This window comes from Buceros rhinoceros, unplaced genomic scaffold (genome assembly GCF_000710305.1).
Source record: "Buceros rhinoceros silvestris isolate BGI_N320 unplaced genomic scaffold, ASM71030v1 scaffold13727, whole genome shotgun sequence".
Lineage (NCBI taxonomy): Eukaryota > Metazoa > Chordata > Aves > Bucerotiformes > Bucerotidae > Buceros > Buceros rhinoceros.
In genome coordinates this window covers 1-24,593 of record NW_010420505.1, presented here as the reverse complement: position 1 = coordinate 24,593, position 24,593 = coordinate 1, and the positions used below count along the sequence as shown (strand labels likewise).

The following is a 24,593-nucleotide window of genomic DNA, read 5'->3' as shown; positions in this document are numbered from 1 at the left end:
CATCCTGATGCAGATACAGGCTTGTCTGCAGCAGAAAATAACTTAGTGTTCATATAATAATGATTATTACTGCTTTCCATTAGGAAAAAACATGTAGAGAAGCTTTAAAATAATAGCAGCTAGTAAGTGCAAACAAAACTCATATATGAGTCGTTTTATATATGAATTATATTTTCCTTTTGATAGGACTTTAAACAGGAAAAACATCACCTAGAAAATAAGCCTGCTGTGTAATTATTTTTCATCTTGGTAAGCCAGCAGCACTTCTAAGAAAGCACTTTTTTATTTGATAACTTTGAAACAAATCATGGAGTTTGGCAATTTTCACAAAGTTCCTAATGTTCCGTAAGATTAGTGTCAAACTTGCAAGGTATAAAATACTTGTGTTTCTAGCAGGAAAAGATGAGCAGTGTTACTCAGGTGTCAAGGAAAAGAGGGCCCTGTGGTTTTACTGTGTCTTAGGAAAATGTCAGTGTGTCAAAATAATGCAGAAGTTTGTGTTTAAGCTGTAACTGACTTCTACCATTTATCTTCATTAAGCTGGTCTTCGGCGAATATTGTGTCAGGTTGGTTTACAGGAGGGGCCCGATGGGGAAAATTCTTCTCTCGTGGATAAGCTGATGCTGTATGATTCTAAACTGTGGAAAGGTGAGTTTTCTCCAACTTCTAGGGTAGGCTAAAGAACGCTCTGCACAGAAGTTTTCCCTTTTGCTGTATCTGCTAGTGATTGATCGTTTTGACCGTGGTGTGTTATAGATAGAATTGCCCCAGTTGTTGCAATCTGTCCCTTCATGGTGCACTCCAGGTATGTTAAAGAGCATAAGGAGACCACTTGGAGGTGAGGTTTGGAATCTGTTTTTTCAGAGTAGCCTGAAATTGAAGCTGACTTGCATACGCAGATGACAGTGACAGTTAAGGGAAATTGAGTAGAGTGGAGTGATTTGGGGTCTGTCTGCTTTATAGGATCTCAGCATCTGTATAGTATCTACCAAAATGCCTCTTTCTAAGGGATAGGGCAGAGGTTTTCTGCTTTGACTCGTGTTTGTGTTCATGAGGCATTCTTAATGTTCTGAGAACATGCAGCGAAAAATCCTGCTGAGTTATTTTGGAGCCCTTACATTTTTAAAAGCCTGGTTGATATAATGGGATTGGCTAGAAGGTTGTAATTTTGAGGAAGTAGAGGTTGTTCATTTCTTTTCCCTCATGGATTCTGTGTCTGATTTGATACCCTGAAAGGGCACTTAAGGCCAGGTGTAAGAAAGGAAGAGAAGGCAGAGAATGATGCAATATATGTCTCCTGTCCTTATTTAAACATGAATATGGTATTTTGAAGATTGCTACCCTACCCCCAGTATCTTTGGTTGTTCTCCAGTTCCAAGGTACAGATATCCTAGGAAGTAATAACGTCTCTTTGTGGTCTGTGTTGGGAACTTTTTGGAGCAGCAATAAAAGAAGTAAGGTGGAAAGAAGATGTAGTATGGAGAAAATGATTCTTTTAGAGTTTATCTAATACCTTTATCTTTTGTGAAAGAATTCCTGGCACTCGGGTTTTTCAAAAATTACATTTTTTTTACTGCAAATTTTGTGATCTGAAAGGAACTGTTTGTGGAGCATTACGATGTTTTAATGGAGGTTTTGTTAGGATAATGTCTTTCAGGTAAGCAAGGAGTAACTTTTGCATTTCTGTTTCAACATCAATATTTCTCTACTTTTTCCTGTATTCCATAGTTACTCTGGATTAAGGAAATAGCGTAATGGCTTTTGACTTAAAAGTGGCCTACAGAAGGAAATGGTACACGTTGCATCTATTTCCAAGCTACATACAGTCAATTCTCACTTGTGTTGATGATACTTTCTGTGGTGCTGCTCAGAGAGATGAGAAATTCAGAGACCTCTAAGCTGATGATTTTGCAGAGCTGTTCAAACTAGTGAAACTTATTGCAGTTCTCAGGACTTCTCCTAATAGCTGCTCTACTGTTTTTCCTTGGGCCATCCGAATCCCCGGTTAACCTGAGGAGAAATAAGAGTTCTGTTCTTGTTTCCCTGACTTGCCTTGTATTTGAAGGTTTATGTTCCCATTCAATAGCTCAGCGTTCTCTTATGCAGGAGTAATAAATATTGCCACCTGAAGAATTTCATTTCATGTGTTCTTCATCCTTTGCTACCACCTGATAGACTGAATCAATGCGGATTCTGCACACTTCCCTCATTCTGTAAAAGTTTACTTTTCTAAGTGTTTCCCTAATACGTTGATAGAAAGTAGCAACCTGCAATATTTCATTTTTTTGACAGGAGCTCGAAACGTGTATCACCAGTTATTTATGAGCAGTCTACTTATGGATTTGAAATACAAGAAACTCTTCGCCATCCGCTTTGCAAGAGTAAGTATCTCCCTTACAAAGAGCCGTTAAATACTTAAAACTGTCTAGCAAAGGGAGTTTAGTTAGCTTGCAGTGCTTCGAATGAACTGTTGTCCAGAGTGTTTTTCCTTTTTTTGGAAGTGAAAAATTGAAAAGAATTGCTGACTACCTTGTATCTTGTCTTCAAAATATTAGTTATAATGACATCTCACCTCCTGGGATGAAAACGGCCTTGCCAGGCTTCCAGAACTGAAGCAGTTTGGATGGTTTTGTCTTCACCGTCAGCTATGCAGGCTATCACTTCTTAAGAGCTAATCACTCCTCATTGTTGAGGTGTAACTCAGAAGTAGTTCAGAACTCAGCTACACTGATTATATTTCTGCAGTAACGAGTATCTGAAATGCTTTAAATCAGTGCTGCAAAATTCTGCTCGCTCTGCTGAAGGCAAATAACTTCTCTGAGTAGAAAGCAAAATACTAGCATTGATTGTGAAAATGAGAGTGAGTAGGTCTCACGTGTGAGCAGATTAAGTTGTCATGTTCTTTGTACAAAATACCTGTATAGTAATCCGTAAGAGCTACTCTTCCCTTTATCATGGCATTAAAGTTTCCCAGAGCAGACGTTTAAATTAAAAAATCAGGTCAGTGTGGATTAGAGGTGAATTTCCCCTTGTTGTTTAGAATTACCGGCAGTTGCAGAGAGATTATATGGAGGATGATCACGAACGGGCAGTATCGGTGGCTGCTCTGTCTGTCCAACTCTTCACTGTACCTACTCTGGTGAGTAGTGCCTGTCTTTCTTTTAAAAACTGATAGTTGGCACTCCTTGCCTTTTTTTGCCTCCTTCTTAATAGAACTATGAGCGATTGCAGAGTGATTTTATGAAAGATGACCACGACAGAGAGTTCTCAATTGCTGACCTCTCGATACAGATATTCACAGTGCCTTCTCTTGTAAGTACTGAAAGACCAAACAAGGAAATCTTTATTTGTTAAAAGCCACTCGAGGTTCTTGAATCGAGACTGCGGATTTCTGTAACGTTACTGTGGAAATGCAGGGCACTGCTGCTGCACAGCAGTCAGGCTGTTCGCTCGCAGTGCTGTGGGTGTGGACGCTAAAGCATTCAGCACTGCAGCGTTTGAGTCTGACTGCCCAGAGTGGGCTGGGTATTTTTTTTTTTTTCCCTCAGTTTTCCGTTTACTTTATTTTTTTTTAAAAGGTGCTTAAATGTTTATTTTTTAATTTTTTTTATTTGAATTCCTCATCATGCTGGGCCACAGTTCCTGTTTGTAGAAGTCTGTCAGGGTTTCAGAGCGTACCATTCTGGTGCAGCTTTATAAATGATCAGCACAAGGGCAAGCAGGAATTGTCTCATGATATTCCTTACTTCCTTTGGTGCGTTAGTCTTGGCTGATGCCTTCTTCCAGGCTTCCAGTTAATTTTTGTTACAGTCCTTCAGGCAACGTTACTTCTTCCAGCTCACTAACTCTGCTGGTCTCTCACCAGCCTATGCTTGTTTGGGAAATGTCTTTTTTTTTCTCCAGTCTTGAAATAAGTCTGTGTTTGCTTCTATTATCAACTAGACAAATTAAACTTCAGAGCTGTACTGGAAATAAAAGTGATTTTCATAGCCAGAAGTGCTTAAAAAATGAACGCTTCTGAATCCTTCCAAATTTAATCAGCTTAAGTGAGCTCTAAAATTCAATAGTAGCTCGGCAGTTACGATACTGAGCAAAGTTACTCTTCAGTTTCCTAGCGGTGGATGTTATTCATGGGCATTCAGCAGGGCCTCAGGATGTTGTTTCCGTGGTTCAGGGCAGTATTGTGTTACCTCTTGTAATTTTGATGCTGTCAATAAGAATGTTGCCAATATTCAGACTTAACCAACTAGTGTTATGCAAATGGTTATGGTGGTATTGTATTAAAACTTTTTTTTAAAGGAATTTCTAACATTTCCTTAGAGGAGAATAATTGCAGTGTCCCTTTTACAAGTTTTCTATTTCAAAGGCACGCAAAAAGTCGTTGTTTTTGTCTGTTTTATAGAAGAGATTGATGACATGATAATAATTGATAAGCTCCTATCATCTAAATTGAGAATTTAAAAAATATATTTAGAACCATTTGTTCTTAACTGAATGAGTAAGTTGAAGAATGTGAAACTACCCCACCGGCCCCCCAGTAACATTTTCGAGCTGATCTTAGTAGTTCAAGAGTTTGAGCTCACAAGTAACTGAGGATTTTTGGTTGAGGGAGGATGGGTGGTTGGTGGTGGTGGTGAATTTTTTGAGGAAATTGTTTACCTTTAGATTTTAGAAATACTTTTCCCCTGCAGTGGCATTTTACAAACTGTATTTTGGAGCGTCATTAGCAACTGTAGAACTCAACTCTAATCCACAACCACGGTGTCATTGAGGCAGAACAGAGTGGCCAATCTTCTTGGATCTACCAGCCACATAATAAAATCCTCGTTATTTTATTATGAGATCAGCAAGAGTGATCCCATTTATTTGGAGAACCAACAGAATGGCAAGGTCTGCAAGAGCTCGCAAGTAGGAGATGGCAGTAACTTCTTAGTGCCCCTACTCTCTTGTGGGTTGGTTTAGGTTAAGTGTGGAAGACTTTGTGATGCTTGTTGATTTGTTTCCTACAACATGTGGAAATATGCAGTAGCCCTTGAGGGGAATCGTAAGTTATTTCACGTAATTTCCACATGGAAATTACACTGCACAGCTCCATTGCAGTTCAGAGGACACTGTTAACCACAGCGCTTGACAGTCTGTAAACAGCAAACAGAAGAGCTGTCACTCCCCTGAAGGACTCATATGTAAATTATATGAGAGGAGACAACACATACTTAAAGGGAGGTACAAGTTAATCATAAGACACATAATAACGTGTGTCGTGTGTCATAATTTATAGGTTAGCAGGAGCCTCACCAAACTTCTGTGTGGAAGGGATCTGAAGAAGGAGATCTGGGTTGTGATAATTTGCTGGCTAGGTTACTTTCTTCTGTGACTCTTTGGAAGATTGGCTTTCAGTATGTTCTGCGTTTATTACTGATGTAGCCAATGTGGATAAAAATCGATGTATTTTATAAACTTCACAGTGCGGTGTGAAACTCTTGTTAGCTGTGTCTGTTAATTACAGCAAATTTCAATGTACTTTGGCATAGGCTCGAATGCTAATAACAGAAGAAAATCTCATGACCACTATCATCAAAACTTTCATGGACCACTTAAGGCATCGTGACATCCAAGGCAGGTTTCAGTTTGAACGTTACACTGCTCTGCAGGCTTTCAAATTCAGGCGTGTTCAGAGCCTTATTTTGGATCTCAAGTAAGTATATTAATTATGTGCTGATTTGATCAATTTAAGAGGGGGAAAAAAATACAAAATTAAGACTTAACTCTTTAACTTAACTCTTAACCAGGTATGTGTTAATAAGTAAACCAACTGAGTGGTCAGACGACTTGAGGCAGAAGTTCCTAGAGGGTTTTGATGCCTTTTTAGAATTACTCAAATGTATGCAGGTATGTAAATCTATGAATTACAAAATTTTGCTAAATGAAAGCAGGAGGTTAGCTGTCATGGTAAAAAAATGAAAGAAATTTAATGTACTTTTTATAACTTCAATGCAGGATAATTTTCAGAGTCATCCTGTTTTCCTGAAACTTAACTTTTTTCAGTGCAGTTTATTGTAGAGGGCAATAAAAAGGAAGAGTGGTTCAAAAAGAAAATTGTCACTTGGGGCATATTTTGCAGTTGTGGAGGCAGACAAGACGCAGTTAGTTGTGTGAGCAAAACCTGGTCCATCTTAACCAAGTTGCCCTCACAGTGAGAGCTCCAGTTACTACTTAAGCATCCACAGAGCTGCTCCTCCTGTTGAGGAATATATTCCTCAACATACAGTTCCTGCCATACAGAGACCTCTTTGCTGTGTTTTTGCTTTTCATGTGCCTTAAGAGGAGTCTTTTAAAAGCAGCGCAGCTTTTACAAGGGCAGATTGACTGTATGATCGGTAAGGTGAAAGTCAGAGTCACGCCCATTTTTCAGTTCTTGATAGCATATCCTTCTCACTGCTTAGCTTTCGTTACTGTGTTTATGGCAGGTAACCGCCGTCTCACACTTAATGCTAATGTCAGTGATTGAGTGCTGAAGTGCATAATTTTTTTCATTCTAGGGTATGGATCCAATAACCCGTCAAGTGGGACAACACATAGAAATGGAACCAGAATGGGAAGCAGCATTTACGCTGCAGATGAAATTAACGCTTGTTATTTCAATGATGCAGGACTGGTGCGCGTTAGACGTACGTTCTTTTTGAATTGTTTTTCCATGTGAATATGTGAAGGGGCTAAAAACCGTAACCATTGAGCTAAACTCATAACTGCATCATCAGACAAGATTGTCTTCTCTGAGCAAGTGCCAATCTTCTCAGTGTTTAAACGCATCTTTTATGGCTTGATCTGACCAATTCATAAGAATGTGGTTAAGCCTTTTAAAAAACATCTGAAAGGTGTGATCATCACAACACTACCAAGTTAGAATTTTCAAAGAAGATGGAGTAGAGGAGCAGACCCTGGATCTACCAAATGCCGCCTGATTATAAATCAAGGTTCTGCGCCTTAAGTTTTTCAAGTTTTAGGAGCGCAGAACTTTAGCATGGTAAAATATGGCTGTGGAACAAGTGATCCTAGAATATTTAAACATTCAAGCTGGCTTTAATCTGTCACTGTTAATTAATGTGCAGGTTTCACTAGCCTAGCATGATCACTGCTCAGAAAGTCCCCATAATATCAGTTACAGAGGAAAAAGAATACTAGTGGGTACTTTTCTAACCAATAGGAGTTTCGCAATCTGTGTCCCCTTAATTCAGCTCCTTTTGCTGGATTCCTTATCTTAATTTTACAGGACTGTTAATAAAGACAAAAACCCCAAACGCATGAGACTTTTTTTATCGTGGCTATACTATTTTGCAGAGCTCTGTTTTTCTCATAATCTCTGTAAACTGCGATCTTTCTTTTAGGAAAAAGTGTTAATTGAAGCCTACAAGAAATGCCTGACTGTGTTGATGCAGTGTCACAGTGGTTTTACTGACGGGGAGCAGCCGATTGTTCTCAGTATGTGTGGACATTCTGTGGAGACCATCAGATACTGTGTTTCTCAGGAAAAAGTTAGCATTCATCTCCCAGTTTCTCGTTTACTGGCAGGTATGAACTAGTTTTAAAATACGTCAGGAAATTAAGAATGTTGTATGAACGTGATTTGAAGTTATGTGTAAGGAACCACGCAATGGTTGTTTAAACCTGAGTAAGATGCACTTTGGCCGTTTTCTAGCTGTTTGATAGCCTCTAGGCAAAATGTTCCCAAGCGCTGGAGAAGTTGTTATCGTTTCAGGCCTGTGGGAGGTTGTCTCATGCCTCCAGATTTGCCGGTAGGGTGTGCTGTAGGCAGTTCGTGTTGCTTTTGCCACTTGAGTGACGCAAAAAAAGAGGCAACAAAATATGGACTGTCATTGACGGCTTTGAAATATGTTTACTGTCAGCTTGAATAGACTGATCAACGTTCTGTTAGAGCGTATTTGTCAAACAGATGGGTCACCAGAAAACCAAGCCATATCTTTGTCTTTATATTGTGCCTACTTTGTTCAACAGCTGTGTTGAAAAAAGGTTGATGACTTTTAGTTTGCGGAATCAGAAAATCATATGATAAAAACAAGTTCACAGGTAACGAAGTGAAGAAGGTAATTCTTGGGTAGAATGCTATGCAGGTCCGTGTCAAGTAACTTTGAATGTTTGAATCTTTAAGCAAAACCTTTCTAGCTTTTACACAAAGCAAACCAGAAAAGCCTTATGTATTTTGTAGGGGCCTCATTGTAGTTCCTGAGGTATTTTACAAACCTCGAAGGATAGCTAGAAAGGATGAGGTATTTGTTGTTGACACGTTGTCAGGATAGACCAAGGAATTTCTGACAGAGACAAAAGAAAGGCAAAAATCTCACCTGTACTGAAAGTTTTGTACAGATACAACGGGAAAACTTTAATTGTCCTAAAATCCATCCTTTGTACTGTGTCTCTTCAGGAAATCAGTGATAAATTTGCAGACTTGTAGCTGTGTCCAAGAAATTACGCAGTTGTAGATTAGATGACCTTTTTTGTCCTATTTGAATTATACATAAAATACTGTGTGTAATATTTTGTCCATATTTGTTTCTTGTATTTATGTAGGCTTGCATGTTTTGCTAAGTAAAACCGAAGTGGCATATAAGTTTCCAGAGCTGCTGCCCCTGGTAGGTAATTAAATGTAGCACATTCATTAAATATTATAGTGGCTGACCATTAAATTGGTTATGTAAGTGTAGAATATTATTAAATAAAACAAAGGACCTTTTTGTTACAAATTCTGTTCAGAGAGACTATCTTTAGCAGATAAAATTACCTCTTAAAAGATTAATATCTAGATATTCACGACTGGAGCATAAGCAATCAGTATTTGCTCTCAAATAACTTAAGACTCGGGTTTAGGGATTGTGGGGTTTTTTTTCATGCATCACCTTTTTGTAGTAGAAACTGTTTTGAGGAACAAATATCCTCCTCCTTCATTTCAGTTCTTCAATTTTCTCTTATATATCAAAATACTTCATTTTCTCAATGCAGAGTGAACTTAGCCCGCCGATGTTAATAGAACATCCTTTACGATGCCTAGTCTTATGTGCCCAAGTGCATGCAGGGATGTGGAGAAGAAATGGGTTCTCTCTTGTTAATCAGGTAAGCGTGTAACCATAGAATCACTGTTCTCTGGTAACTCCCCCAAGATAGCTCTCCAAAACCTCCTCTTCTTACTGTATTAATTCCCAGTTTCACTTAGGGAGATCTTACGGAAGGCAATGCGTGCTGGGCGTTTATATCAGCATTCACATCACATGAACATTTGTGCTTTTAAAATGGTCTTTGATTTTTTAGTGAGAAGTGGCTTTTTTGTTCCAGGACTGCTACAGTGCTCAGTGAACTCAGTGCAGTTAGTGGCTTCCAGCCTTTTTACTGTGTGCTGTCCAACGGCAGCATCAAGATCTGCGCATCTTCGGTGATGCATTCATCACCTGGGCAAAAAAGTGCATATAAAAATAAGCACCATTAAGGTCTTACTGTTGTTTGCGTTTATAAAGTAATTGAAATCTGAAGACCAGAAGCATTAGAACCGGTGTATAACTGAGTGTTTCTTGGCTTTTATCTCTCGCATTTCTTTCATGCTTCTGGAGACCAGCTCCATCCATCTCTAAACTGAGGTGCTCTGTGTTTGTACAAAGTAGGTCTCAGGTGTTTCAAGGAGATAAAATGGGTACAGTAGTGTAAGTGCCACCCAAGACTTTATCTAAAGTGATTTTCTCAGCAAGACATAGATTACAACAAAAATAGGATTTAGTTCTGTAAGGTGTTAACTTGATTTATTTGCAAGGAACTTCTTTCCCTCCCACAAGCCCCCATCTTCGCTATGTGATCGCAATGCATGCCTACTAGAAAGCTGAATTAAGCTGCTCAAACATACTATATTGTGACACTTCTTGCCTCTTGACCTAAATAAGGTGACCTTGATCTTAGTAAGGTGATGTCCTTTATTGGCATTAAAGCAAAAGGAGCTCTAGTTATGTACAGTTACAGCAGTGCCCATATTACTGTAGACACACGTCAAATCTGAAATTACAGCATAGCTTTGGTGGAGAAATAAGTGTCTGTGGTAGTTTTCCCCCTGGCTGTCAGCATCTTGTAGTTAAGAGCCTGATTTAGCTGAGGTACTTTGGATTCCACAGTCTGGAAGTCCTTTCTCTTTCCTTTGCCTATGCAGAGCTCACGTTCAGGCAGCTCCTTCTGGGTATTTTCCCAGAAGATAGGAAAGGGTCATCTGCGTGTGTGGATTGCTGGTGTGGAGAAGAGAGGGAAGGTCATTCTGGTGAGAAATGGTAGAGGAAAGTCTAGCTCACTGAAGAGTGTTCCCAGTCTCGGGCAGAAATTTGACAGCCCTCTCCATTTTGACTCGATTGTGGTAGAATGAACCTTCCCCGCATTTCAGTGCCATGCGCTAACTGCTGTTTTGCTGCTGCTTGGTGCGGCTCCGAGTTCACTCCCAGGGCGGTTTCGGTTAAGTATGGTTCTACCACAATATTAATGTTTTGCTGAAAGTAGCAATTCCTGAAAGAATATATCTCAAATAATTAAAGAGAAAGAACATTTCTCCAACTGCAAGGGCTTTCTCTCCTGTGAATTTCAAACAGTTAATTGCTAAAAAGCAGATACATTAAAATGTAGCCCAAAGAGGTCCACAAGATGTTTGCTTCTAAGCTGTGCAATCCAGACATAAGATCAACGCCACCTAGCCAGCAGCTGTGCTTGTTTTGTGCTAGATAAAAATGCTTGTTGCATAGAAATAAATGTGTACAATTTTTTCAAATCACAAATTCTTTTCTGTGTTTATGATGTCTATTTTTCCAGAGTGAAAATAAGCTTCGATCAATATGATGTTAATTATTGTGCTTTTTTTTTGTCATTTCAGATTTATTACTATCATAATGTGAAGTGCAGGAGGGAGATGTTTGACAAGGACATAGTAATGCTTCAGGTAACCACATGTACCTGTTTGTGTTTTTATTGAGTGTTCTCAAGATATGTGTGCATTTGTTCTTAGCTCCACCAGAACCTTTTAATGACAAGGAAAAAAGTAATTTTTTGGTGGAGGACTTCTATTTTTTATTCTATCTTTATGGGATAATTTCTGAAGGAAATACTCTTGTTGTAATTCTCGTTTTGTAAACATGCTGTGGAAAATGTGGAATACGTATGTAGAGATAGATTTAGCGTGTAGTGTTTCAACTGATGGGTTGTGCTGTACTGGCAGTTGTGCGAGTCTGCAGGTCTTCAGTAATGTCTTCAATGTATGTGTGGTCTCTCATCCCTCCTGCAAAGCCGGCTTCTAGAACGCTGGATAAAAGTAGCTCCCCATATAATAGTTTGTGGGATTTTTTTTTCCATCAGAAGAGATTTTGCAAATCTATCGGTCCGCTTAGCCCCGACTCAGGGAGTCTGATCCGTTACTTCTGCATTGAGAGCGGAAGGGTGTAGTTCACTTGGACAGCAAAATCCTTTCTCAGGAAGTCCCTCAAGTCTTGCCTAGAGTCAGCAATACCCAATATGATGTGTATGTCCGGAGTTACATCTGCTTTCAGACAGATTTCCGTGGGGCTTGGTCTGCCCCTAATTTTTAACCGTCATCTGCAGCTGCCCTTTTGGGTCAATATCCTGCAGTTTTGTTGATAATTACTCTGCCCTAAGGATGGTCCCATTAGCAATAGTAAACTAACAACAAATATTTATAATTAGCTAACTTAGATACATTGTTTAATAAACAGAAAAATCTTTGGCCAGTAGTTTTCAGAAATGGGAATAAATGTTTGTGTCTACACTGAAACACCAGTAGTATTCTTTCCGGGAAGGTTTGGGGAGTCTTGCTGAAGTCTTCAGACTTTGTTTTGAGGATTGAAATTTGTTTTTAGATCCTGATGCACTATACGCTAAGTGATATAAAGCCTTCTAAAAGTTGAGCCACCAGGAACAGGATTGTAGAGACAAAACCAACCAACCAAAAGCCTGTCTGAATTTTATGTAGAGTGTTTAAGATAGAAGGAATAACCCCAAATATTTTACACTTAAAAAGGCATCTGAGGTTATTAGTAAAGCACAGGATCCTGTTTTGTCAAACATGCTGTTGCTTATGTTAATGGAGACCTCAGAGAGTAAAGCAACTAAATCTTTGTGCCCAGGATAGAGAGAGGAATGAATTTCATAATGAATGTACTGTGAACACTGTATGTAAATAGACAAACCTGTGATAATATCACCCAATCTACCTCCTGGTTATAATAATTCTTTTCTTTAATAGACAGGTGTGTCTATGATGGATCCAAATCACTTCTTGATGATAATGCTGAGTCGCTTTGAACTTTATCAGATATTTAGTACTCCAGACTACGGCAAAAGATTTAGCACAGAAAATACTAACAAGGTATTTTACGTACTACTGCGATAGAAAATCTGCAGCTTTGTTTTCAAAAGTGGTGTTTAGTTTTTGAAAGATACTGCTGTGCCAAGACTGCAATTTTGTGGTTAAAAAGCAAAACCTGTTGAATTTTAATTTCACTTGATCAGTTTGAAATATAAAGAAATACTTTTTTATTTGTCAAGCTGGTAAATGTCAGAAACCGATGATAATTTTTGCGTTGTTCAAGAATAGCAGTGATTGCATTTCAGCATAGTTTAATTTGGGAGTGCTAAGGGTAGAAACAGGCAATGTTTTGAAGCACCGAAAAAATATTTTCAGTATATGGAATAATTCTTTTACCTTTAATTGAAAAATGTAAAATCTTTTTTGTTTGTTTATTTTAATTCAGGATGTTGTTCAACAAAATAACACTCTTATAGAAGAGATGCTATACCTCATTATAATGATTGTTGGTAAGTCCCAAATACACTTCATTAAGTTTTAAAATTTAGTCTCTCTAATGGTCGGGGATGAGCAATCTTCATTGTCATCTGAAATTCGGTTGTGTTTTGAACTTCCTGGAGTTCTGACCTCTTTCCTTGGAGAAAAGCCTGGAAACTAGCTTAGATGAGCTTAATGAATTTTTGAACACTGGTGGGTGAACACAAAATTTCACAGAAGAAACTCATTTAAGTTGAAAAAGAAGAGAAATAAATGTTTAAAATCTTTCTTTTTTTAAAAAACTTTTCTATTTTATTTTCACAGGCGAGAGATTCAGTCCTGGAATAGGACAGGTAAATGCAACAGACGAAATCAAACGAGAGATCATCCATCAGCTGAGCATCAGGCCGATGGCTCACAGTGAACTGGTAAAGGCATTACCCGAAGATGTAAGTAACTGGGGGCAGGGGGGAGGAAGGAACTTTAACTTGATGAGGCCAATCGTTGAAGAGTTCTCAAGTTTATGCCACTTACTGTGGAATGGGAGCAGCCTGATTACGTTCAGAGCAAGATTAGCATGAGTGCAGATTAGCAGTTGTCATGGAAAGGTGGGAAAGAGCTGTAGAAGAAGAAATGTGAAAGAGGCAAGAGCCTGAGAGGTGCTTCAGCTCTTTTCTCTTTTTAATACTGTTTCTTATCAGGCCGCCTGCCCGGCAGGCTCTGCAGTCTGCCTGTGAACCTTGAATAGGCGGATGGAAGCGGGTTGTGGGAGCTATCCAGATATATAAGCCGTTGTATTTTAAAGCCTAACAATAATTGAAAAGACATGGAATCAGACGCAGCAGAATGACTTGTGTGACATAAATGCTTCATTTGCATGGACAGAAGCTTTTATCTGAATTCTGTATGAGCAGTTTTGTAGGAGAGCAAAGCTGCTTTTTTTTTTTTTGGGTGAATGTTTTTGAAGTAATCTTTTCAACATGATTTCCAAAGGCAATCAAAATTCAGAAGTTAATCTTTTCCTATACCGGTAATACTTTTAATGATAAATTCTGAAATACTTTTCATTGTTGTAAACATTTTATACAATTTGAAAAGTCATGCTTTTAGGGTAGCATTATGATATTTTTAAAAATAATTGAAGATTGGATGAAAGCAAACTAGGATGAAAGTAAGAGTTCTCAACTGTGTAGTCAGTCTTAAATACTCTGTCCCTGGCCTGTTAACTGCTATGGGTGTGTGTGGCAGGAAGGGGATGGGAATATTAAAAGGCGATTTGTGCATGAAGTATTGTTATATATTTGAGCTGATTTATCCGGCTGCCTTTCATGGTTGTTTTACCATTTTTCAGTGACTTGTCTTTTTAGCTTTCCTATATTTATTTCATTTTAAAGGGGTAGAGAACAATTATTGACTGTATAGTCCTAAGATAGGCTGAATAAACTAACTTAGGAATTGTCTTCTGTTACTGTTACCTCCAAGTTCATTATGAAAGGGAAAAACAGTGACAATTAAGCACCTAAAGAGGCGTGATTTTTTTTTTTTAAATACTTTTTGCGGAAGTGGTATTCCTGAAGGTGTTCTCATGTGACGAGCTTTAGCGTTCTCTGGAGTGCCAGTAAAATGACCTTGTTGTACCGTGTTCGTTTTGCGTGCTTCTCTCGTGTGCTGTGGTACTTGAATCTGTTTAATCCCAGAGCTCCAGTAACTGCCCTGCCTTTTCACTCAATGCAGGAGAACAGAGAGACAGGAATGGAAAGCGTGATTGAAGAAGTGGCATGTTTCAAGTACGTTTCTCTTTAGTATTTCAAGTTTAAAAATGGAATATTTAAGTTAGTGAAAATGAGAGAGGAGAAGAAAGGGGCCTGGGGCATGGTGTTTTGCCATGGCTTTACTCATGCGCATCGTTGTTAAAGCTCTTACATATTTGATTTCCAGAATGCCTATTGAGCAGTGCTTTTTTTAGCTGTTCTAGTTAACCATTTGTGCTCAGGTGTTAATAACAGAATCATCTGGGTGGGAGAGACCTTTAAGATCTCGTTAAGATCCAACCCTGCACTACCAGAGTCCCTATAAACCGTGTCCTTCAGCACCACATCCACACATCTTTTAAACCCCTCCAGGGATGGGGACTCCACCACCTCCCTGGGCAGCTTGTTCCAACGAACATAAGTTTTTCTATATTTTCTTTCCTTTATTTTTGGCAGGAAACCAGGATTAACAGGCAGAGGGCTGTATGAATTAAAACCAGAATGTGCCAAGAACTTCAATCTGTATTTCTATCACTTCTCAAGGGCAGAGCAATCAAAGGTAACCAGTAACTTAACTTTCTGGGGTTTATTTTGTATCCTTTTTGTTTGTTTGGTTTTTTCCAAAGCTTAATTCTGTGAAGACATACTACTGGTTGGTTAAAAGCTGACGTTTAAAAATTTAACTTATTTGAGCACGTTAACAAAATTTGCCTGAGATTTTACAGTTATTTCTGTGCCACCGGATCCTGCACCCTATACAGAGCTGCTGAAATCAGCATGCTTTTAGGAGCTTATCTGTAGGTTCTCTTATGTCTTGTTTTACTGAAAGCATTTAAACAAGCTGTATCTGCGCTTACCTTTCTGGAAATTGCCATTTTAGCTTAGACTTCGCTTACAGTTTCATGCTAGAAAAAGAATCCAGGCTGGCTCAAGATGAAAGATTAATTTTGAAATTGCATGCTCTAGTTTACAAGTAGAATGTAAGACAAACTGAAAAGACATGGAAGTTTCCTTGTTTTATTTAAGGCTGGGAAAAGGGGGGGAAAAGCAGTAACAAGGTGATAAAGCGTGAATGCTTTTATTAGTTTTATGTTTGTACTGGTTTTGAGTAATACTGGCGTTATTCTTCTGTTGCAGGCAGAGGAAGCGCAAAGAAAGCTGAAAAGACAGAACAGAGAAGATACAGGTATTTCTCTTTAAGAGAAGGTGGGAGAAGAGGGAAGCAGGTCTCAGACTGTGTATTGCCCTGACTTGTAACATCCTGTTCTTGGGCTAGCCAGAAACTGGCCGAAACGTAGCACTTCCCCTTCAGTCTCCCTGGTGACAGACAGGATCTGATCTGTCATGGAACCGGCCTTCCAAGCAGCCTGTTCCTTTGGCTTTTCTGTTACCTGCGAGTTACATTGAATGTTACCGCCCCTTACCTGTAGTAGCGTTCATCAAGCAACCGCGTCCTGCCTTGGGTTAAGCTCTTAAAGTCAGGGATTCTCTGTGGGTGTTGCAAATTGTAGAGGTGCTGGAATGCCAAACACACACGTTTCCCTTTCAGCGCTTCCACCGCCAGCTCTGCCTCCTTTCTGCCCGCTTTTTGCAAGTCTGGTTAATATTCTGCAGTCTGATGTCATGCTGTGCGTTCTGGGAACTATACTGCAGTGGGCAGTAGAACACAATGGCTATGCCTGGTCAGAGTCCATGCTGCAAAGGGTACGTTTCCTTACTGAAAATTATGCTTGTGCTAAAGAAGGAATATCTATTTCAGAATTTTAATGTGGCTTTATAGATTTGGGCTGTTTACTTGGTATCTAACATATCCAGAATATTCTGAATGAGAAATAACTGGTGTTTTCTGATACTTATACAAGACTAGGGAAAGCCCTCTGCCTCCCATGCAATTTATTTTAAAAAGTGAGCTGAAGACAGATGGAAGTTGCTAATGGGATGCGCACGAGAGGGAAGAACTCTACTGGAATTAGTTGAAATAGTGTTTGTCTCAGTTTATCTCACTTTATCTGAGTTGTTGCATATTAAGTAAAGCACATTGACTTTCTCATGACATTCCTTTGCTTATTTTCGGTTTAGGCTAAATCACTTAGAATAAATTCAGTTTAATAAGTTTAACCTTTTGTCAGTTAAATTTTGTATGTAAGAAGGATTTAAAGTGTGTCGAGTGACTTGTTATAGTAACATGCCGTTGCTGGGGAGAAAGCTAAGCAGCTCTGGCTTCTCAGTTGCTAGACAGGACAGCAAACAGAGAGACTGGGATATAATGTGGTTTTTTTAAATCTAGCAAAGTTTCAAGAAATTGTAAACAAACACTGTTACTCCTGTGTAATGTAGCTTTGGAATTATGTATGTAGAAATAACTTCAAATATATTCATATTATATAATTTTATTGTATGACTTTCTTGTCTCTTAATGAATGACCCAAGTTATATAAAGAGATTGTATGAACTATTTAAGAAAAGAACTAAAATGTATAATTTTTACTTAGGTTTTGCATTTGCTTGGAATGGCTCTGCAAGAAGAAAAACAACATCTGGAGAATCTCAGTGAGGAGAATGTTGTAACATTTACCTTCAGTCAGAAAATATCAAGTATGCCTTTCTTTTCAAATGTGTAGCAAATTTTAAGTAACTGAAAATGCCAGTAGCTTCTGTTTCCTTCTTCTGAAACACTATATACCAGAAAGGTGTATTTGTTTATCCATCAACATTGTACCAAGTCGATTATACACATGCTTTGCATACCTGGAGAGTCTATGATAACAGCAATACAAAGAGCCTTTTCTGGAGGAGAAATCCAAAATTGGAATAACTCTAAGTAAATCCATTTCTTAACATCTTTAAGTGCCATCTCAGAGATTGCTGTACATGTTCAGATGCTGCAATTGCGTTCCTAAGTGGTTTTTAAATCTTGACTCTCCTTTGTATCTTCTGACAAGTGCCTCTAGTTTTGCCAAGACGTGCAAATTGCTAAGACATTTCCATTTAAAATCGGTGGGAAGTAAAATATTGGAAGTTCTTCATGGCAGCTCCCAAGATGAAATCAGCCAGGGAACACATACAGCCCATTTGTCTTGCACAAAAATACAGTCAGTGAGCAAGACTTTTAAGTCTCTTTCCTCTACCAGAGTGTGTTCATGAAAATGTTTGTGGAGCGGGGTGTAAAAGTTACATGCTATGCCTATTTGCTGAAGGAAACTTTCAGCTGGTGAACATATACAAATGCCTTTTCTGGTTTTTATTTTTTTTAATGTTAGTGAATGATGTGCTTGCCAGGTAACAGTACCATCAGTTGCTGTCCTATTTTTTTTCTCAGGACCAGGAGAGGCACCCAATAATTCCCCTAGTATACTGGCTATGCTAGAAACACTGCAAAACGCACCTCATCTGGAAGTGCACAAGGACATGATCAGATGGATATTGAAGGTAAATCTATTTTATATAACTGCTGAAAATCGTGGGAAGAAGGTTTTGGAAACTTTCTGAATTACATTGTGATGGTTTTGTTGTTTCCCCTGTTGATGCTTCCTCTTCTAGAATCAACACTAAGCATTATCTGGGCAGCATTATAGTAAACACAGGTATGTTCACAGGTCACAAACAAATCAAGTGGTGTTTTTTTTTTCCTTACAGACTTTTAATACTATTAAGAAACTAAGAGAAAGCTCTTCTACGAGTCCTGTGGCTGAGACAGAAGGAAATATTATGGAGGAGGTAAAAGCGAGCTGTACCGGTTAGCTGATTTGGGGCAGGTCTGGGTTGTGACTAGCAAAGGAGGAAGAGCAGCACAGAGATGACACTTGCCGCTTACTTCATCTTTTTATCTTGTGAATGCTCAAAGGGAAGAGAAGAACAAAATACAGTTAAAAGTTGAGGGGGAAAGGTACCCTTCTGGGTCTGCAGTTCTACCTGGCATTGAACATAAGCTAAAGAAAAGAGGGCACAGAATTTTTTTGTAGACTTTTCTTTTGTCTTTTTATGCGATTTTCATTGTTGAGAGGTTAGTACAGGTTACATGTAGCAGTAGCTAAAATGAATCGTCTATAGCAACAATGCTTTAAAAATGACTGAGTGAACAATACCATTTCAGAGTTCACGAGATAAAGACAAAGCTGAAAGGAAGCGAAAAGCTGAGATTGCCAGATTGCGCAGGGAAAAGATCATGGCCCAGATGTCTGAGATGCAGCGGCACTTCATTAATGAAAACAAAGAACTCTTTCAGCAGACTTTGGAGGAGCTAGATACTTCAACCTCCGGAGTACATGAAAATAGGTAAAGGAATCTCATGTAATTATTTTAACTTTTACATCAGATTGTCCTATTGTCACTGCTTGAAGTGCTTCTTTTAGTCTTCAAGTTTTTGAGACCAGAAATGCAGCGGTAAATGGAATGCTTTCCTCCCCCTTTCTGTAAAGTGGTGGGGTAAATACTGATTTCCTCCCTCATCCTCATAGTGCTCAAAATCAACAAGCAAATTTTTTTGTACAATATCATGCAGTAAATTATTAATAATACCGAAGAGACTATGCTATTAAACACCGTAAATTGGAAATAGCTGTTTACGTGTCTGTGGGGCATCTGGAAGAAAATCTGCTTGTAGCTGGAAATAGGACTTGAAGCATGCTGATGATCTTGTGGGTGAGTGCAGAGTGTTCTCAGAATTTGTGTCAGGCAGTTCAGGGACGGTGATGATGGGAGGTCACAGATACAATTTCTATGTTAAACTGGAGTAAGTGATACTATTGAGGGGGTATGAATTTCTTCTGGAAAATATGTTCTGTTCTGTTTCTGGGGCCGTAGGAATTGTATAAATGCCAAAACTATTTATTTTGTCAGAGTGTTTATCGTAAAGTTAGAATGCTTATTAATCTCATTTAAATCATTTTATGATTTATAATGTTTTCCGAATAGTTTACTCACTAGTATTCTTTGAATATTCTAGCCCTGTAATTTCAGATGCAAAACTCACAGCCCTGGGGCCGGAGCAAACGAGAGTGGCTGAACACAGACAGGTTGTTATGTGTATATTGTGTCAGGAGGAGCAAGAAGTGAAAGTGGACAGCAGGGCGATGGTCTTGGCAGCGTTTATTCAGCGGTCAACTGTGTTGTCTAAAAACAGAAACAAAATTGCTCCAGACCCTGGTAAGTGGTGTTCATAGTTGTCTTCAGTCAGTGTTGGAGTCACTGTAAGGCTGCGTGCTTTGTCTTGAGACAGCGGTGTCACTTTCTTACTGTAACTGTGTAATTGTGAATGAGCTAATTGTAATCAGTGGCAAAACTCCCGTATTGGTGGTGAGGTAGAAATGTGAGTTCTAAATAATGCAAAATCACTGCAAAGCATTATCTGCTGTGTAGATAATGTTCTACCAGCCGTTTATGACAAATTATTCATAAGCAGTAAAAAAACTTTTAAAATCAGAAGTGATTGTGGCACTCTCACTCTGAAGAGTAATGTTTGAACTCATCGTTTAACGATACTGAACCACCAAAACTGCAGGTAGACCCTGGGGACTTTTACCAGGGCCCAGCACCTCCGAACGCTCGGTTTGAAGGCTAAGCACAGTACATCCATCAAAAAAAAAAAAAAAAAAAATTACATGATATGAGCAAACGATCTACACAGTTCAAGTTGCTGTGAATTAATAATACGTTTTATGCTTCCTTAACTGAGTTATACTTTTGTGGTAAAGCTTAATAATAAGGCAAATGTGGTAACATTTACCTGCAGTGAAGTATTTTGGTAAATGTTTATTTCAAAGTTGTTTTGTTTTATTTTATATACAGAAAAGTATGACCCGTTATTCATGCACCCAGATCTGTCATGCGGAACGCACACGGGTAGCTGTGGACATATTATGCATGCTCATTGCTGGCAAAGGTAAAGCTATATTTGAGTTCTCGGACCAGATAGCATGTTGTGTCATCAGTTTGCCTAATGCCACTAATTTTAGTGGCACAATTACTATCATATAGGAAACTTGAGAAGGAATTTAATAAAGCGTTTAAACAGCTTTCCATCGAGGGGAAAATAAAAGCAGAAATCAATATAATGAATGCTGTAAACATGTTCAAAGTAATTTCCACTTACTACCTGTCATCTTGGTGAAGAAGAATCCAGAGCCACACGTGGCAGCTTTCTTTCCCTTTGGTTGTTTATCCCTATGCATAATCCCTGGAACGTAAGTCTGAACTCTGAAGGCTCAGGGGTTTTTGGGTATTTTTGCAGTTCAGTAAGAGACAGGTTCCTGCTGCCTCTTGTGCTCTCTACTGAAGTTTTAAAATACACTTGCACTCTTAATTCCTCCATCGTGTTTAATTTAAAGTAGAAACATCTGTAATCTAGTTCAAGTTCATCTTCAACATAAACTCGTTTTTATCCTTTGTTCTTAATTGGGTTTTTTTAGAAAGCCTTTTTCAGTTATTTTTGTTCTTTGATATTTGGAGGGGAATAAACATACTCAGTGCTGTGGTGCTGATGCCGTGTGACAAATGGAAACCATTCGAGCCTCTGACTTGGATTAGGTCCTTGCTTTGGTCCTTGGCATGTCACCCGATTTCAAGTTCTGCCTTGTGTGAGAAGATTGTTAAGAGCCATCAGAGATTTTTAGTCATAAGCATATGCAGGTGTCATTTGTGGTCTTTGATGTCACTGCTCACTGAAGATGTGTTCATCATCATGTGTAGCTCATGTACACTCCTGGGTGGTTGCCATCAACTCCTGGAAATGTCCTTAGATGTCTGTGTTCAGACCAATTTTGGGTCATCATCGGGCATGCTCTAAACCATCTCGGAGGCTTTTGGAAGAGCAGTTACATATAATAGCAGTCAATTCAGTTCATTGTTACACAGGATTCAGAGATCAGCCACCAGTCTTTCCAGCTGATGCTCTGTTGTGGCCTGTAGTGGAATATGCACATGGATAATGCTCATGGCACCTCCCTTAAAATTTTATGTAAAACAGAAGATTATTTTCTTTTAATCTTCTCCACCTTTTCCTCTTTTTTTTTTGTAAATGGAAATCGCTAAAATTCAGAGTTAAGTGTGATTTTAACAGCCCAGTGAACTTAAGCACTTTGGGGGATTTTGGCTACCAAAACCTGGGGGTTGCCTGCAGTCAGGAATAGTTTATCAGTCAGAGGGTAGAGCTTTTCTGGGAAAAGGCAAAGCTGTGTCTTCTTGAGAATTCATGCTTTTATATGTTCAAGTAATGTTTTAATGATTTGCCACTAAGCCTTGCTCTTTTCTAGGTATTTTGATGCTGTCCAAGCGAAAGAGCAACGAAGACAACAAAGATTACGAGTACACACAAGTTATGATGTCGAAAATGGTGAATTCCTTTGCCCACTTTGCGAATGCTTAAGCAACACTGTTATTCCTCTGCTTCCTCCGCCAAGAGTTTTGTTTAACAGGTCTGTTTGCTTTATAAGTGTCCTCAATAAATGTGAAAAACAAAATCCCTGCGCCCCAAAACTCCCTTTCAAAATGTTTATTACCTTCTGTTTTGATAATGTCAAATGACTGCCTGCTTTCTTTGGTTTACGGACCCTCCTCAGCTATTGTGTAGTATGGAATTTAGAGTGTGAAAGGACAGTGGAGGGCAGGACCTGCAGGGAAGGAACTGAAGGTAGAGAAATATGGGGACAGCAGAGAAAGAAAGAGCCTGTTGAGAAACAGAAGGATGTGGAATGCTTGTGAAAGACTAATTCGGTGTATAGCTTGTTCTTAACTAATGCGTGTATTCGCTTTACATATATTTTTGGACAGGTTAGACTTTTCAGGCCAACCAAACCTAACTCAGTGGATCAAAACAGTATCCCAGCAAATAAAAGCACTGTATTTTCTTCGAGATGAAGGCTGTGCAAGTAAGTCTGAACAAATGTGTAAGTTTATCATGTAAAAATGTTATAATAACCATGGGAAAGACCAAGTATTTTGGTTTTACCACAGTGGAGTTGACAGGAGGGGGCAAAAGTGGGGAGAATAGCTCAGAATTTCAGTTTGCGGTGATGTGCTCCTGCAGCTTTTTATAATGTAAAAATTATGTACAGGGGAGTAATCACTGGTTTATAACTTCTTGTTTGTACAGGCAATTCTGGTAATTCAGAAAAAATGGATCAGCTGCAATTACCTGAAGGATTTAGACCAGATTTCAAACTGAAGTATGTATTTACATCTTAATTAATCATTAAAGATCCATCTTGAAGTGGTGACATGACAATAGAATGTGACTTCTGTGCTGTAAGGTCTCAGTAATTAAGTCAAATATATGAATTTTGCTTTATTTAGAAAAGTTGATCCTATTACTATGATGGTATTGAAGCCCAAACCACAAGCAGTAAATAATGCAGTAGAATTTCAGAGGTGGATGTGCCGAGAAAATGCTGCGGTTGTATCAACTTTGACATCAGCGTTAAGCTTTGCTTCCTTATTACTTGTAACCGGATGAAGGATTCATCATTATAGCTGAGCCCCACAGATAAATCATGAAAAAAGACTATGAAATGGAGAGTATATTCATATGTAATTTCAGCTATTACAGTCTGTTTGAGTTTATCCTTTCTTCGCTTGAGGAGAAAGTAGTAAAACTCATCACGCGGTACAGATGTTTGCCAGCTGCACACGTAGATGTGAGACCCCTATCCCAGCAGGTGACTGATTTGGCCATCAGTCACACACTTTTAATTTAGCCTTACTGTATTATCTTTGAAGACTGGGTGTTCTTAACACTGAAAAATGGGATTGATTCCAGTCAAATAATGAAAAATAATTGGGATCTGTCCCAGAGAAGAGGTTGTAGAATACCAGCTCCAAAGAAGGATACTCAAGTTCTCACGTAAATTTTAAAATTCCAGGTGTTCAGCTGCGGGGTGAATGCTCATCGTTAGAAGTACTGTGCTGCCAGTGGAGAAACTAATGAATTAGTAATATTGTTGTCGTTGTTTCAGGAATCCTTATTCTGAGAGCATAAAAGAGATGCTGACAACTTTTGGTACGGCAACATACAAAGTAGGCTTGAAGGTTCATCCAAATGAAGAAGATCCACGTGTACCTATAATGTGCTGGGGAAGCTGTGCTTACACGATACAAACTATAGGTACTAATGTATTGATTTTGCTCCTTTATACGTGAATTTCAGAATTGAATTAAATTCACAGCATTGAAATATTTTGGGGCTTTGTTTTTTTTTCCAGAAAGAATTTTAGCTGATGAAGATAAACCATTATTTGGTCACTTACCTTGTCGACAGGTAAGGATCAAGTATCAGTTCCTCTCTGAACTGCTGGAGAAAGAGGGAATTCTGCTTCTTAATGCAGAATATCTAGATTTTATGTTAGGGTTATCTGATAGTTTTGTTGAGTCAATCAGTACCTGATACTAATTATTTAAAAATCAAATCCAGCAAAACTATTGTTTGTTTTCTATAGATGCATAGTTTAGTAGAGCCATGGTTTCTCATGGTAGCAAGTCGAAATAAGGCTACTGAAGGGAGCTTGTATATTTGCATAAACATAATTATCTGTCGTATACTCAAACTGCTCCATAAACCACAGCTGAGGGGCCTGAAAAGTGCTGTAAGTCAAAACACCTTTTCACCCTGAGGAACTTTAACTGTAGCAGTGTCTCTTTCTCTTTGGTTTTAAAGGATGACTGCCTTACGTCGTTAACAAGATTCGCAGCAGCTCACTGGACAGTTTCATCTCTTTCAGCAGTACAGGGTCACTTTTGTACTCTCTTAGCATGTAAGTTCACCGCCTTATGCTGTTTTTCACAAAGATACAGATAAATGCTTACAGAATGCTCGTTACCCTTGTCTAGAAGAAGCTTGTTTTATGTAATGCTTTTAAGCAATAGACCAAGAGCTGGTGTTTTCACATCTGTACCTATACATATTTCTTCATACCATGGAGGAAAAAAAAAGTCATTTATTTTGGTCCACAGGATACATTCCAAGAGAAGCATGGATATTTTGTTCTGAGGGAGTTCTGGGTTTTTTTATATTTTATATATAA

General features: G+C 38.7%; 1 protein-coding gene across 1 annotated transcript in view; it reads left to right on the top strand.

The window, feature by feature from the left end:
- Nucleotides 1-24,323, top strand: part of UBR2 (ubiquitin protein ligase E3 component n-recognin 2) — a gene marked incomplete at its 3' end in the record, with an annotated part of 34,974 nt that extends 10,651 nt beyond the window's left edge. Inside the window, exons 8-37 of the mRNA XM_010139331.1 lie at nt 541-648; nt 2,293-2,381; nt 3,041-3,139; nt 3,214-3,312; nt 5,532-5,695; nt 5,790-5,889; nt 6,540-6,668; nt 7,386-7,569; nt 8,587-8,648; nt 9,016-9,126; nt 10,907-10,972; nt 12,290-12,412; nt 12,798-12,861; nt 13,154-13,278; nt 14,564-14,616; nt 15,037-15,139; nt 15,718-15,766; nt 16,130-16,284; nt 17,073-17,175; nt 17,900-18,009; nt 18,217-18,297; nt 18,674-18,855; nt 19,526-19,725; nt 20,368-20,461; nt 21,831-21,992; nt 22,348-22,445; nt 22,670-22,742; nt 23,529-23,677; nt 23,775-23,830; nt 24,227-24,323. Coding sequence (XP_010137633.1) covers nt 541-648; nt 2,293-2,381; nt 3,041-3,139; nt 3,214-3,312; nt 5,532-5,695; nt 5,790-5,889; nt 6,540-6,668; nt 7,386-7,569; nt 8,587-8,648; nt 9,016-9,126; nt 10,907-10,972; nt 12,290-12,412; nt 12,798-12,861; nt 13,154-13,278; nt 14,564-14,616; nt 15,037-15,139; nt 15,718-15,766; nt 16,130-16,284; nt 17,073-17,175; nt 17,900-18,009; nt 18,217-18,297; nt 18,674-18,855; nt 19,526-19,725; nt 20,368-20,461; nt 21,831-21,992; nt 22,348-22,445; nt 22,670-22,742; nt 23,529-23,677; nt 23,775-23,830; nt 24,227-24,323 — 3,288 coding nt within the window. The remainder of the gene's footprint in view (nt 1-540; nt 649-2,292; nt 2,382-3,040; nt 3,140-3,213; nt 3,313-5,531; nt 5,696-5,789; nt 5,890-6,539; nt 6,669-7,385; nt 7,570-8,586; nt 8,649-9,015; nt 9,127-10,906; nt 10,973-12,289; nt 12,413-12,797; nt 12,862-13,153; nt 13,279-14,563; nt 14,617-15,036; nt 15,140-15,717; nt 15,767-16,129; nt 16,285-17,072; nt 17,176-17,899; nt 18,010-18,216; nt 18,298-18,673; nt 18,856-19,525; nt 19,726-20,367; nt 20,462-21,830; nt 21,993-22,347; nt 22,446-22,669; nt 22,743-23,528; nt 23,678-23,774; nt 23,831-24,226) is intronic.
- Nucleotides 24,324-24,593: the final 270 nt, after the last annotated feature.